The sequence below is a fragment of the Vanessa cardui genome, chromosome 19 (assembly GCF_905220365.1).
Source record: "Vanessa cardui chromosome 19, ilVanCard2.1, whole genome shotgun sequence".
Classification (NCBI taxonomy): Eukaryota; Metazoa; Arthropoda; class Insecta; order Lepidoptera; family Nymphalidae; genus Vanessa; species Vanessa cardui.
Window position 1 is genome coordinate 2649895 of NC_061141.1, and position 17163 is coordinate 2667057.

The 17163-nt window shown below is 33.9% G+C and overlaps 1 protein-coding gene across 1 annotated transcript; it reads left to right on the plus strand.

The window, feature by feature from the left end:
• The first annotated feature begins 13709 nt into the window (after positions 1-13709).
• Positions 13710-16087, plus strand: LOC124538104. The gene has a single exon (XM_047115106.1). It carries the CDS (start codon positions 13710-13712, stop codon positions 15714-15716), a length of 2007 nt encoding a protein of 668 aa, XP_046971062.1. The 3' UTR covers positions 15717-16087.
• The last annotated feature ends 1076 nt before the right edge of the window (positions 16088-17163 follow it).

Sequence of the window (17163 nt, forward strand, 5' to 3'; positions counted from 1 at the left end):
CCCATAAACCTTGCCGATGGGCCTAGCTCTTGTATTAAAATGTAAAACAAATAATTGAGTTCTCAGCATTGGTCCCATAGGAAAAGTTGTTCATATTGATGGTCTGAGTCACCCTGAGAGTTTCTTAGCATAGTTGATTACACATTGCATATTTAAACATACCTGAGCTTGTATGTGGAATATCTTTGAGACTTTGCGAACAAGTTTGTTCTGGATTTTCCAGACGCTCCATATTTTTTTTTGTATTCTCTTCAAGACACTCTGCTATTATCTCCATTCTCTTTTTTTAAACATAAATGGTCGTTCTGTGCTGCTACATGTCCGTTTCCTTCTGTCTTCCTGACATTCAAATTTACTTGGGGTACATCCTGGTTTCAATAGCACTTTTGATACTTTTCCCATGATATGATACTCAGTATAATTGAGCATATCATTAGGCAACTACAAAAAAACAAGAAATGGTGCTTATTGTGTACAATAAATAATGTGGGACAACAGAACTCCATGAAAAACCTTTACTAAGATCTAACCTCAAACCATATTTACAAAAATTATGTAAGAAAAATAAATATCTTTTTCTATTATTACGTGTTCGCTGGATTGCATTTTATTTAATACTTACATCGAAATGGTCTTCACAAAAGTACATTCTTGAAATTGATGATAAACAATTTGCATCATTTCGCCTTGCAAGATTTAGCCACTTTTTCCTTACTTCTGCGTTGCTTGGGACAAATATAAATAATTTGTTTGGCGTTTTAATGCTTGTGCTTTCACACTGGGGCACCATACAGTACTTATAATACGACGCATCCATTTTTTATCATGAAATATCAACAATCGCCATACACAAACAGCTGTGTTTTGCACGGGATGACGTCATACTGACGCCATGACAGTTTTGAGCATTTTCGGTGGAAAATAAATGTCATTTTTATAAATGCAAAATACAAATTGAAAATCGATATATTTTCAAAAAATCATATTTTTTCCATGTATAATGGATACTCAGGTATATTAATTAGCAATCAATCAAATTTAGGCAACTACCCTATTCAAGCGCAATGTTCACTCCGGAACACTGGGTCAATCTCACAGAGTATGTCCTTGAAACACCTAGACAATGTTGTGACATTGAAATCGCGGGGCGAACGTTGTACGCAAATGGTGAAGTTAGAAATCTATCCCTATAGCGAATGCTTGAAGAAAGACAACAAGGATAAAAAAATGAAAAAAATGTTGCTATTAACAGATATATAAGCATGTTAAAAGCAACATCACGTCGTACCCATACGAGTCCGAGATCTTAAAAACTACGGCCAATATTATGGGTGTGGCGCAGTCCACCCTTTACAGAATACTAAATGAATATAAGAAAGAGCACAAAATAGACTCTCCTACAAAAGTAACAAAACCTTCGAGATCAATAATAGCAAATCTGGATGACTTTACGCTAACTGAGATCATAAGAAAAGTTCACGACTTTTACTACCGCGGTGAACTCCCGACGGTCGACATGATTGTTGAAGCGGTCAATTCTGATCCCGATTTTCCGTCACTATCGTGGACCACTATGTGTAGGATTTAAAAAAAATCAATTTTAAATACATTAAAAGATCAAGGCGAAGTTTGCTCCTCGATAAACCAGATTTGCAAATTTGGAGGTAGAGGTATTTGCTCAAAATGGAAGCATATCGGCGGGAAAACCGAATAATCTATTACTTAGACGAAACTGTGGTTAATGAAGTTGTCTTGTTATTTCATATTATAGATATAAATTATATTCCGTTTTTTAACGTTAAATTTTTTTAGGACATACTGCTAATTATATTTGGGTCGACAACGACATCGAGAACTCCCGTCGAGCCTTTTTAAGTGGGCTCACAACAGGCCTCACAAATCCTGTAAAAGGAAAACGAATCATAGTCGCTCATATAGGGAGCGACGACGGGTTTTTTCGATGACAGTGAACTCATTTTTGAGTCTAAAAAGCAAGAAGGCGATTACCCTGGAGACATGGACGCCAATTATTTTGAAAAATGGTATTATTCTCTATATAACACTCTTACTCTCCTTGATGTTCATAATAATTTTATTAATAAATAATTTTATTAGTAATGGTATCTAATAATACGTTTTTTTTTTCTATTAAGGTTCCTCGTTATACTTTAATTAACAAGTTAGAACCAGGGTCAGTCGTCGTAATGGACAATGCCCAGTACCACTCACGCCAAGTGGAGCGAATGCCAAATATGTCTTGAAGGAAAGAAGACATACAAGCTTGGCTTACGAATAAAAGAATAGCTTTCGAACGAAGCGAAATAAAAGCACAGCTTCTGAGCAAGATAGATAAAGAAACATTTAAAATAAAATATATTGACTATATAGCCAATGCTAAAACATAACAATTTGTCGTCTTCCTCCATATCATTGCGAGCTCAACCAAATCGAATTAATTTGGCCTCAAGTTAAATCTTATATTGGCCGAAAAAATAAAACCTTTAAAATTCTAGAGGTTAGAAATCTGCTCCACGAGACTATTAAAACGATAGACAAAAATAAGTGATTACGGTGCATTGACTATGTAATAAAAGAGGAAAAGAAAATGAAAGAATTGGACGGAATTTTGGATGTCACGACGTCGGACCCTACCAAATGTATTATTGCGGTTTCTGACAGCTCAGCAACCGAATGAAAATAAATATTTATTTCATAATTGTTGTTTTATTTTACCTGCAATAAAATAATTTAAATTCATATTACTATTACGACATAACAAAATGTGGAGTTCACGTTGCAGATAAGTTGTGCGCTTCGTATGACGCGTGTCGTAACTCAAAGAAGTGGCCGCTGACAATCTTTTATGCCATGTCAAACATGATGGCAATTAATGGACTCATTAATTACTATTTTATAGCATAAACAATAAGTCAAACAGAAAACGACGCCGTTATTGGAAAAATCTAGGCCTTGCTCTTGTGATCACTTGAAATTCCGCCGGAATGTTCAAAGTTTGCCACGAGAACTTCGAAAAAAAATTTGCCAATTTTCAGAGGAATCTACAGAGGAGCCCTCAGCAAAAAAAAAACAAATGCTCGTAAGAGGTGTCAAGAGTGTCCTGCAAGCAAAGGTCGCATAACTACACGCGTGTGTGAAAGATGCAACAAGCATATTTACCCTCAACATATAGTGCCTTTCTGGGCTAATTGTATTGGTAATAATGAGTCTGACTAATTTATTTTTCATTCTTTTATCTTAGAAGATGTAGTGGGTGAATTTTGAAGAGTTAAGTTTTTGATGTTGGCAGCATGTTGGCTAGTTATGGCGCCAAACGTCACCTGTCGAAGTGAAAAATTTTCAGCATACTCTGCCATTTCACCATGGAAAAACTTACAAACGAGCAAATCGTTGAAATTTATTATCAAAATTCGTGTTCTGTGAAAAATATGCATCGTTTGTTACGCCCATGTTACGGTCGTCATAATCGACCTGGTGAATCAACAATTCGTGCAGTTATGAAAAATCTTCGCACTAAATTTACTTTATTAGACATTAAACTATCGACACGCATGCGTACAGTGCGTACCGAAGACAATATTGTAGTCGAAGCGTTTAGTGTAAATGAGGATCGTGAAATATCAATTCGTCGCCGATCTCAGCAATATGGCATGTGTTACTCAACCTGCTTTGTTTTTTACGGACTCCGAACCCGCCTACGTTTTACGACCCTTGCTTTCACATTGGACACCGACGATCGCCTGCACGTTTGACTTGGAATTGTTAATTTGGGTTATTTCGCCGGCTTGTGGATTGGATATTACTGAAACGATGGATCGCTGTGTGAATTGTGGGAAAGCAACTAGTAACTGCGATATATTACGTCGACGACTATTAAACGATGAAATAATTCTATCAATGATTCGGCAATGGCTTGCAACTCAGTCTGTAAGTAAATATAAACTCTCCTAAGTAATTAGCTACTTTAACTTAATGTATGTATTTTAAATCTACCTTGGGAGAATTAAAGGCTCACATTTAGATTAGAAAGCCACGAATATCTGTTTCGAATGTTTACTGTTCGAAAGATTATATTAAATTGCCGAAAAGGCAAATGCCGAACCGAATCCTACAGTAGGTCATTGGGAACATGGTTCAAAAACTCAAGGTTGCCACTACCTTTGATATTTCAACTCACATATTTATTTAGTGAGAACTGTACTTACGAATTGGCACGAAAGGAGACAAAACATTGGAGAGAAACTGTAGTATCTCAAGCTACGATTGCTGACTTTTACAGCTACTGCCGATAAGCAATCGTAGTATATTATTTGGTAAATGAAGAAAGTCTTCAGAAAATTGGAGGCCCAGGCAAAATTGTTCAGGTGGATGAGTCCAAATTACTTCCAGTAGAAAATATAATAGAGGACGGAATGTAGAAGGACATTGGGTTTTGCGCCTCATTGAAGATGGAAGCGATGATCTTTCCCTAGAAGTATGCCCCGAAAAAGAGCGAAATGCCGATGTTTTAGTGGGGCTAATTAAGAAACGTGTTCAGGAAAGCACCACAATACATACTGATTTTTGGAAAGGCTATGATTGCCTTCCTGAACATGGCTACATACATAAAAAAGTAAACCGTAGTGACCCCGTCAATAAATTTGTAGCACCAGACGGGGTCCATACACAGAGAATAGAGAGTCACTGGAGAGTAATGAAAAGATTATATGCCAATGAAAATTATAAAGGAAATTTTACGGAATGGCTAATAGAGGTGATGTGGAGGCGAAAAATTAATGTAAATCATTTAGATCCTTTCGAAGAAGTAATAAAATGTATAAAATATATATATAAATAAAAATTTATACTTATAACACTCTTTTATTTTAATGGTATGTAGATCATCCAAATTAGTGACAGAACCGAATTAGTCAACCCCGACCCTGCATGATACTAGTATGCCCTACCCCTAGAGTGTATATAAAAGTCCGGAGGCGCGGAGGGAGAGCAGCCCCCGCCCGCCATAACAGACTGCAGGCACCATGCGAGCCGAAGCGGCTGAGGCTGGTCGCCGCAAGCGGCCAAAAACCGAAGCTGCGTAGGCGAGTTTCAATCGCAACAGCAGTGGTCAGCAATCGAGCAAAGCCTCGACATCGTAGTCGAAAACGATTGTGAACAAGTCGATATTGGCCTCGGCGAAGCATCTTCGGACGAACGAAGATTCCGCCTAAGAAGAGGAAGTGGTACCGCCGAAGAAGAAAAAGACTCAAGAGGTAAGCAGCGGTGATGAGTTCGGACAGCGAGGAAGACAACTCAGAGAACTTAATCGATATGCTAGAGGCAGCTATAGGCATGTATCCACTAAGAACAAATGGAATGGATTAAATGGTCAAAAATTTTATTTCTGTGTTTAGTTTCAGAAATATAAATTAATTCAATGAAATATTATAAGATTGTTTCTAATTTTACGAAACAAAATTTGTAAATTTAGGCATTAAGTCACGTGACATTGAACACCAATCAGGAAGCGTTACGTCATCCCGTGCCAAACACCATTGTTGTTATGAGCGTCAGAGTTATTGTTTCACGGTTTAATCTTTTGTTGTCAGTTTTATTTAATTAGCCAAACCATTATTTAGAAAAAGAACATGGAATCTGGATTCACGAAAGGAAACAGCAATAACTTGCCCAGGATTGACGTTGTTATGCTTGGCAAGTTTTTCGCATCAAACAGCGACTTCTGCTCATCGGAATTTCGCAATATTAAAACTTCGATGTAAGTATACAATAGTGAAATATAATCATTATAAGATAAATCCTCAATCTTTCAATAATGTTATCTATAAAGCGTTATTTATTGATTGGTATAATAATTACAGTATTGACATATTTTAAGGTTAGAAATACAAAGCAAAATATACAAAAATGATACTTTTACACGTTATAGTACAGGATCCGGGGCCTATTTTGTCACTTGATTACTATCAAGCTAATTTTCCGTGAGTAGCTTCATTTTGATAAGACGCCCAACAATTTCCTGTGCGAAAATTCTCGATATTGGTAGCTAACAGAGGTAGCAATAATAAAATATGTCGATTTGATGATTCTCAAATATTAATTACTAACTGGATTGTTTTTTATTAAATCTTAAGATAATTATCTAAATTATTTGAAAAAATATTTGTCCTACAAAATCTATGGTTTCATCAAAGAGTCCTCCCCCTCCAACATGTATTGATAACGAGATCACCAAAAATTATTACTAACCAGCTGATTTTTTTTTTATTACTTAGTTAATATATATATATATAATGTAACGGTCATATTGTCCTACAAATTCCGTGGTATGTTATCCCGGTCCTACGGTCGAAAGTAGTAGTACAGATCATAAATGTAAAAATAGCGTAGTACGCTATTGCGGTGCTCCAATTGAATATATGTTGGAAAGTCATGAAATTAAAAATCAATTTATTTCTCAAGCGTGAGAAAAAAAAAACTTGACTTTTCGGTAGATTTCACTTAACAATAAGTTAAAAAATTACTGAACGCCAACTGAAATTAAACAAAACAATAACAAAGAAAACTTTGTGCCGCTTGGGTTTCTGTATTTTTCTACAACAGCTGATTCACGCCGTTACGCGTGCGCAGAGCATTTTTACTCCGTCGTAGTAGGTATCCCACGTTTGTGTCGAGTATAAGCGTGTTAGTAAGCATTTTTCAGTTCACGTGCTGCAAAATAATTATGGAGTGTTTTTTGTGTAATTTGCTTTGTGAAAATCCTACTTTCCGAGAGAAAAGGGAAGAAGTGAAGAAGTTTAATGCAGACATTTGGCTTTCCTGTAAAACTTTTTTATCTGCTCGAAAACATCATCAACATAAATATGGAGATGTTATATTACCTGAAAATTGGAATGACGAAGTAATAGGTTATCATTCCTCTTGTTACAAAGAATTTCGAGTGAAATCAAAATATTTGTCTTATGAAAGGTAAGTCGCTCGAATATTTTTTTACTTTATTTTTAAAATTATTGAAAGATAATGTTTATTATGAACTAAAATAGTATTTCATGAAAAACGCTAAAATAAATAAAAATCGTAGCGTGGTCACATTATTACCTAAAAACTGCTAGTTTTAGTAAACCGGAAGTAATTAATTAACTTTTATAATTACATTTTTTTTGAGACTTCCTTTTGAAAAACTAGTTTTATAAAAAAAATGTGGTAATAAAATAACAGAGTTTTGAATATATCACATCTTAAGACACTTCAAAAAGACTCAGTGATTTTTCTGCCATGATCCTTTGGAGTATAATATAAATATATTTAATGCAATAATAAACTAAGCCACGTGTTTATTGTTTACTCATTCAAGCCTCGGAGAATTCAAATACGTTCGGAAATGCTCGACTCTTCTCGGGAAGTTTTTTATTATTTACATTTGTTCTTGTATAACTATTTTACCAAATATTAATTTAATATGGGATCATTTTTTCAATATCGATAATCTTAAGTGATATTTATGTAGACTGTGTGTACTTGCATCTTTCTCAAATAAATAAATATTTATTTTTTTTTAAATAATTTCTCATATACACAGCACTGAGCCAGCTTCAACATCATCTACGTCTCAATCTACCGCAATTATTGATTCCTCGATTTCTTTAACGTCTGCTCCAAATGCAGAACCAGACCCATTGCCATGCACTTCACGGTTAGTTAATTAAAATTTTTTTTTTATTTGTTATACAAATCTCAAAAAATCTTCTTGACATTATTTATTTATTTTCCATTATAAAACTGCTGCGCACGTTATTATTTACAGAAATATTGACCAAAATTCAACATTAGTAAATGATGAAACCAGTAATATCGAAGACTCGGAAAATACTGTTGAGGGGGACAATACAGATTGTGAAGTAGATGTACAAAGTTTTCGAGATGATGAGTCAGCAAAGAAATGTTTTTTTTGTGAAAAAGTCAATATAAAACGTAAAGGGCGACAAATTTACTGTCGTAAAATTAAAAACAAAATGTCCTTTCTGGAAAAAATTAAAAATTATTCAACAGAACTGGGTGATATAGAGATGTTACTAAAAATTCAAGACGAAACTAACTCGGTTAACGATGATTTTTTGGCGTATCACAATATATGTAGTGTGAATTATTTTGCGAAATACCAAAGGAAAACGAATCCACCTCCAAGTAATGATTGGGCTACGAAACGAGAAGGCCATAAAATTGCCAGAGAACGATTGATTAATTATATTCAGCAAGAAATTATTATAAATCGACGAGTGATGTCATTAGCTCACTTGAAATATTGTTATGCTGAATTTGTGAAAGAAATGTATGACCACGCAAATTTAGAAGCTACCACATTCAGCAATAAAGCTCTTAAGGATTTTATACAAGCTCAATTAAGACACAAAATATCATTGGTTAATATTTCTAATCAACAATTTGTTATTTCATCTGATGTAGATATTGAAACAACCGATGATGAAGAAATCAGTAATATATTATTTCAACAAGAAGCACAGGATTTCGCCTTGAAATATCGAAAAAATATATTGAAAATTGAAAAAAAACCTTTAACTGATTTCATTGATAGTGAAGTATTAAATGAAGGAGAGTGCGATGTTCCAAAATGGTTGGATTTATTTTGGACTACTGCTTTGAACGGTATTGGCAAAGAAAGCTGCGATCGGGTTCAGAGATTGTCTTCATGTTATTCGCAGGACTCAATCTACAGTATCACTAAAGGTTATATTAAACCGCGAAAACATATTTTACTGGGTATAACAATGAAAAGCCTCACGGGAAGCAAAAAAGTTGTGGATATATTAAGCAGACAAGGTTACTGCATCAATTATCCAAGCGTACTGGAATTGGAGACGTCTGCTGCATATCCTTGTGCCACTAATAATCGATCATGTCCTGCCGGCATTCAACCAACTTCTTTATTATCATCTGGAGTAGCGTGGGATAATTTCGACAGATATGTAGAGACAAGCTCTGGTAAAAATACCTTGCATGACACTGTGGGTATCATTTATCAAAATATCCCTACAGAAGAAGAATTGAACATCATCAAAAGGAACGATGCATCTACAGAAGCTCAACAGAATTTATCAGTTAATGTTCGTGATTTGACTGGCCGTAGAAAACGTTCGTTTGAGGAACAGACATTTGAAAATGTACCGTACGCGAAGCAACGTCGTCCAGAATTTTGGCGTAGTAGTGTAGCGTTATCTGAAGAACCGCAAAATTTAATTAATTTTCAGCACAGATATTTTACATGGATACTTTCCCATTACTTTCAAATTTCAAACACGCCAATGTGGGTAGGATATAATGCCAAAATTTTAAAAGATGACAGTAGAATTCAAAAGATTGAGTATTTAACGCAAATTAATAATTCACCCACGGATCCGGCTGTTGTAAAGGAGACCATGCGAAGAAGTTTGCAAATCGCTTCGGAATGTCAGAAAAATTTCTTCAGCGTTACTTACGATTTAGCTATGGCCAAAATTGCTTTACGGATACAGAGTGCGGAGGATGAATTTCAAAAACTTTTCATTAATTTTGGACCTTTCCACATAATGTTATCATTCATGAAAGCTATCGGAAAATTTATAAGTGGATGTGGGTTAACAAATATTCTTATAGATAGCGAAATTTTGGCCAGTGGTTCTATCAATTCCTTTATAAGTCAAACACTTTAATCGGTGCAGGAAAATTCATCCTCTACTTTCTCTTGCTTTGCAGATTTTGCATTTGGAAAGGTTTTTACAACATTATCAGAACCTGGAAAATATTAAAGAATACTTAGAAATATTTAATGAGCAACAAAATGATGACCCACAAATAACCAATGGGAATTTAAAGATCTTATTTAACAAATATGAAGAATATAAAAATGAAACTTTAAATGGAAGTCATGGTAAAACACCTCAAATTTATTTAATGTACACAAGATTAGTAGAATATTATCTCCAATTAGAATATAGTATTCGTATAGGTGACTTCAGTTTATTTGTACACACTTTACCGAAAATAACAAATGTCTTTTTTTCAATGAATCATCATAATTATGCAAGGTATATGTCTATTTATTGGGATAAGTTGATAAATATTGAAACTACACATCCCGGATTGCTTGATGATTGTCAAAAGAGTTTCATAGGCATTCGAAGAACAATGAAACCTTTTTCAAGAATCCCAGTTGATTTAACACTTGAACAAACAATCAACGCTGACGCTGCTTCTAAAGCTTCTGGAATTATTAATATTACAAACTCGTTCTCTGCAAGACAAAAATGGTCAATTATTCATTCACTACGTACAAGTATTATATCTAAAGTAATGGAGTTTTGTAATATGAAATCAACAGATGATATTACGAATGATTTAAAGAAGTCAACTATTAATAAATCTACCAAAAACTTAGAAGTACTGATGCAACTGATAAAGCAGTATACCAATCCTTTTGCATTAGAGCTGTCAGAAGATCATCTTTACAATATATCGAAAGGTCAGTCAGTGAACGATGAAATATATAAATTTTTATCATCAGTTGAGATCGAAGGCGAAAAACAACAAAAGAATTTCATTGCTGAGACTCGAGCTACACCAGATAGGTTTGATAAAGCCATAACTAAAAATAAAATAATTAATTTTGAGTACAAAAATACGAAAAAAGTCAAAATTAATGGAAAAGTGAGAGAAGTTAAGATACAAAGAGATGTTTTTGGTCGTCTACTTTATGCGTCACTACAAATAAAATTGATATAGAAAAAGCATTAAGTTATCCTCTAGCTCCTATTCCATTTTCACTTTGTCACACAAATGGAACAATTTGCAAGACCCCCAAATCTGTGGTTATTAATGAATTACTAGAATATCAAACTGAAATACTAAATCCTCCAGAAGCAGACATTCACTTAGTAGATGGATTTTATTTATTACATACATTGAAGAACCTTCCAAACAAATATGGTAAAATCTCGATGCATATATTAAAAATACTTACATATAACAGAAAAGAAGTACATATTATATTTGACAAATACAAAAAACCCAGTATTAAAGATTTTGAACATGATTTGAGAGGTGAAGAGGACACACAGTATGACGTAATACGTTAAGACTCTAATCGTCCTGCAGATTTCTGCAAATTATTTGAGGAGCAACAACTTTAAAGAAAAATTTGTCGAATTTTTAATTGAAGATTGGACAAGGGACGAATTTATTATATTGATCACAGGAAAAACTGTTAAACCTAACTATGATCAATGTTACACTTATGAGGTGTCTAGTGAAAATAAAATAAAAAGAGTCATTGACTATAACCTCTCGTGTTATCATGAAGAAGCTGATACCAAAATTGTATATCACATTTGTCAATTAAATTCTAACTATCGTGTGCAGATACATTGTACAGATTCTGATATACCAATAATAATGCTGGCTAATTTTAAGTATTTAAAAGATTAAAATCCAAGTAATAATTAATTTAAGCACGAGTAAAAAAAATGTACTTAAACATAAATGAAATGTATGAAAAACTTGGGGATCAATTATCTTGTTCACTCGCTATATGCCATATTTTTACAGGAAATGATTATAATCCCGCTTTCTTTCGTAAAGGAAAAAAGAGACCTTTTAGTATTTTAAAGAAAAATAAAAAATTTCAAGAGGCTTTTATTCAACTCCTACACATTGAAAATACAGCATTAACAACATCGAATGAGGTATTTCAAATTATTGAAGAGTATGTATGCAGAGTGTATTCATTAAAAATAAAAAATGATATCAACAAAGGACGGTACGAGTTATTTGAAAAAGGATATAGATCAAAAAATCAGAATGAAAAAAATTTAAAACAAAAAATCGTAGGATATGATCCTTCCAGTTTGCCACCAACAAAAGAAGAATTGTTACAACAAATTAAAAGAACTGTATTTATCTGCAATGTATAGTGTAACGCACATATGCGGTACCCCACGGAAAAATTGCCGGAAAATTTTGGATGGACAATAATTGATGGCAAATATGAATACTATTGGTTTGATGGTCCCCAAAGTCCATCTTTTGAAGAATTATCTTCTGAAATACAAGGTAACCTATTTATACTATTGTTATTTATTGATTGATTATTCATTATTATATAATTTACTTAATTTTTTCATGTTATTATAGAGTCAGATATCACAAGTGAGGAAAGTGACACAAATGAAGATGACAGCGATGTTAGTAGCGAAGATTATGATTCATCGGATGAATAAGATGAAGATTAATTTTTATTATCTATAAATACACCAATACACCAATTTTTGTACCTCATTTTTCAAAAAAATAAACTTATTTAAATTTTAAAAAAGATTTTCTCACTGTATCTTATGTTAGAAATCGGAAAACGAAAAAATGACAATTTTTGTCGGACTAGTGATACATACCTGTTTTTTTGTAGGACATTGTTTTATTTGGGCACTGAACACACTAACCTATTATGTAATATTTTTGTCCTACAGTTAGTAATGAGAAAAATGGTCTTATGGTATTAACAATTTCTGACCGTAGGACCGGGATAACATACCACGGAATTTGTAGGACAATATGACCGTGACATTATATATGTATTAACTAAGTAATAAAAAAAAATCAGCTGGTTAGTAATAATTTTTGGTAATCTCGTTATCAATACACGTTGGAGGGGGAGGACTCTTTGATGAAACCATAGATTTTGTAGGACAAATATTTTTTCAAATAATTTAGATAATTATCTTAAGATTTAATAAAAAACAATCCAGTTAGTAATTAATATTTGAGAATCATCAAATCGACATATTTTATTATTGCTACCTCTGTTAGCTACCAATATCGAGAATTTTCGCACAGGAAATTGTTGGGCGTCTTATCAAAATGAAGCTACTCACGGAAAATTAGCTTGATAGTAATCAAGTGACAAAATAGGCCCCGGATCCTGTACTAATATACTTACTTAATATTTATCTTAATGTAACGGTCAGCCTTTCTTCGGGAGTTATAGTTGTTCTAAGTTTAGTATTTTGATTGGTTATATAGTCCTTAGTTAAATTCCGCAATAAATCAAATGATCTCGATTAAGTCTTAGCTTTTTAAGGTACCTGAGGTAAATAAGGCCCAGGGGGTAATAAGGCCCACATTTAAAATTTCGTGGTAATATATTTCTATGACACTTCACTGTTTACGCACACGTGCAAATTGTCGGTATGAATATCTCGGTATCCGTCCGCAGTCGCTAGCGCCGCCATCTTGCCAGTTACATGCGATGTGTTGACGAAGTGACCGGCGACTGTGCAATTTTATAATTTTTTTATCAAGAAACTGTAAGTATTTTTATGTTTAATTCATTATTTGACTAATATTGCTGTATTTATTATCTTAAGTATGTGTTGTACAATACAAAGAATATTGTTTTCCCTATCTAGCGTAAGAGTTTTTAGGTTTATTAGGTTATTTTGTAAAAACGTGGCATAAGGTTAATAAGGCCCATTATAAAGGTAGTTGGGCCTTATTGGCCTCTGAATATTTGATTATCAGATTGTATTTTTTTTGTGTTCCAGGTCATGTTACTATGTAAATTTTAATGCCAATAAGTAATTTATTTATTTATTTATATAAATAAATAAATAATCACATGTTTAATATTGTTGCATATTTTAATTAAGATGCCTCCGAAGAGAGCCAAGTGGACAGAAGACAATTTAAGGGCCGCTTTAGCGGCAATAGAACGAGAGCAACTGACGCAACGAGCTGCAGCTGAGCGTCACAACATTCCAAGACGCACTCTCCGAAATCATATTAAATCAAAAGGTAATATTAGGCGCTTAGGTCGTCGTTCAATATTGACAAATCACCAAGAAAAAGATCTTGTACAGCGGATCATACGATTTGCTAACATTGGTTTACCTATTACTCCAAAAGTCATACGGCGACAAGCATTTTTATTTTGCGAGAATCATGGTATTAAGCACAATTTCAATAAAGACATTGGTATTGCGGGCAAAGACTGGCTTAAAATGTTTTTGAAAAGGAACCCAGAAATTTCCAAAAGAAAAGCCCAATTTATGAATCCAGGCAGAGCACAAAAATTAAACCGTCCTATTGTTGCTCAGCATTTCCAAGAAGTGAAAGACCTATATGAGGAATTAGACATTCTACAGAACCCGCAACGCCTCTATAATATGGATGAAAAGGGGTGTAGACTTACTATCCATCATCAACAAACTGTTTTGGCACAAAAAGGAGCTCGTCGAGTCCATTTGATTGCACCTGAGCACGCCGAAAATGTAACCATAGCAATGTGTGTTAATGCTGTTGGTACCGCTATCCCGCCAATGATCATCTTTAAAGGCCAAAGACAAAAACCAGAATATACAGATAATTTACCAGCTGGATCTATCGTAAAGATGGCTCCAAAAGGAAGCATGACCACGGAGTTATTTATAGAATTCATCAAGCATTTAGGGAAGTTTAAAACGCAGGGGAAAGTCTTGTTAATCTTTGATGGAGCGTCCTCGCACCTGGATTATGCAATTGTTGAAGAAGCAGATAAGCATGATATTGAGCTTTATTGTTTGCCTAGTAACACAACACATGAACTTCAACCCCTCGACAAGTCTGTGAATAAGTCTTTCGAACATCACTGGGATCAAGAAGCTATGACATACATGTATCAAAATCCTGACAGACGCTTGACGAAATCGAACTTCAACAAAATATTCTCAAAAGCTTGGTCGAGGGCACTGACTCATGAAAATATAATAAATGGATTCAGGGCGACTGGATTGTTTCCATTTAACCCTGATGTGTTACCAGATGAAGCATTTGCACCAGCGATCTTGACCGAACATCCACCTCCACATACTTCAACTATTATTGAGCCAAACCTAGAGTACCCAGAAGTAATGTCACGTTTTGATACTGTTTCACCATCAATACTTAACAACGAAGAATGTACTATGGCTGACATTGTTACCCCAGAAAAGCAAATTGGTGTAATGGGTTTAACTGATATTGCTACGTCAACCTTTCCTGTGAAAGAACCACTAAGCAAAAATACTAATTGCAATGCTTCAACTCCATCGCCCAAAACATCAACATCTGGTATTGTAACAAAACGTCCTCTTATTTTAAGTTCAGACTCAGATACTGATATTGAGCCTGACGCTGCTGTACAGATGTTGAATAGAAATATTCACGCCAGAATCAATATATATACCTCCGAAGAAGACTCAGACGATGATACTCCACTAGCTAGTCTTAAAACAAAGGAAACTAAATCCCCGTTCCACGAACTTATGCCTACTCCAAACTATGCTGTAATCAAAGACAAGCCAAGAAGAAAGGCCATCAATTATAGAGGTCAACGGATCACTAGGGACCTTATTAAGAAAAGAGAAGAAATAAAAGAAAATGAGATGAAAAAGGTGAAAAAATCGAAAAAAGCCAAAGAGAAAACTAAAGATTGTAAGATTAAGCCTGGAAAAGATAGCAGTAAAGTAGCAGTAAAGAAGTCAAAAATAATTGAATCTGAATGGTTCTGCCATGCTTGCAAGGAAGTACGTGTATCAGACATGCGACAATGTGTCCAATGTTTAAAATGGTACCACGAAGAGTGTGTCGGGCTCTCAACCGACGATAAAGATACGTTTTATTGCTGTGATTGTGATTAAACAAGTCAGAAAACTATATTTTACCGTCTCAGTATAAATAATTTGTTTGTTAATTGTTTTAGAGAGAGATTTATTTAAGATATGTTTTTTTTTGTTTGAGAGTCTATTTTTTGATACTAGGAATATGATTAAAAGAACTGAGTTAAGTGCCTTTAATTAAAGTCTGATTTTAAGTGTTATAAATTAATATGAAAGTAATATCTTGTTTGTTTAAAAAGAAAAGAACTGATTATTTAAGTTTTCAAAGTTACAAAACATGTTGTGATTCTAATGTACCTTAATTAAGACCACTAGTTCCTTGAATTTAAATTGTCTACGAATAATATTAAGAGGGCAATAAGGCCCATGTTAAATAAATAAAGGAAAATGATTAAATTAGTTAATAACAGCAATTGACTTTTATTCTAACTTATTTCTAGGTAAATTTATGACGATTTACTGTAAAAATAAAGCAAATTTTTATATAGGCTTTAATATACTACCGTAGTATAATAAGGCCCCTGAGAAGGGTTTTTAAAAAGTGTATCTTCTTATTAAAAAATATGCTTTTCTTATTCTTTATACACAATTTATTACAGCAACATATACAAGCTATGTAAACAATATGTTTTTGACATCCTATACACATTATACTCCGATTTAAAGCAATATTCTTTTAGGTGGGCCTTAATTGCCGCAGGTACCTTATAGGGAATGAAATTGCCCAATTTCTAGTCGACGAATATTTAAGGGATGGACCCAATAATTACGCTAACTTCTTCTTCTGCTTTTTCTTCGGATCCATCTCGAATCCACGACCACACCGTATAAGCGCAGGCAGCCGTGAGCCGACTGATGAGCTGACACTGAATATTTAGGGTCGCTGGTGCCGTATAGAACGGATTGACCGCCGCGGAAGAGAACTTCCGTCAAGTGTGGCAAGGCCCTTTATGTAAAGATGAACTCGAGAGTTAAATAAAATAAAATAAAAAAATGACATTCAAATTAAAAAAAAAAACAAATTCATATCTGGTATTTTTTTATCTCTCCATTTGATATGACGTTACGAAGCTAGGTGCACAGATGTATCCGACGGGTTGTAACTTGGATTATTAAAACCGTTAATTTTGTTAAACAGTTAGCACTGTGTTAAAAAATAACAGCGTTAGTTTGCAATATTATCAGCTACCAAGAAGACGTCTCACAAAAAATGCTGTCCCTACAATAAACTTAAATAAGATAGTCCACCAAACTGCAACCTTCAAAATCTGGGATTGCCTTACTGGATACTTGTTAGTATTTTTTTATAACACTTTAGTTGTCCAACCTATCCAACTTGAGTTGTTCTAAGCCGGAAAGTTGTATATATACAGATTATTTGACACATTTCCTGTTCATTATAGAAATTATATACATTTCCTAGGAACTTTCTCATTTAAACAGATAAATACTTTACTTTACTTCTTAC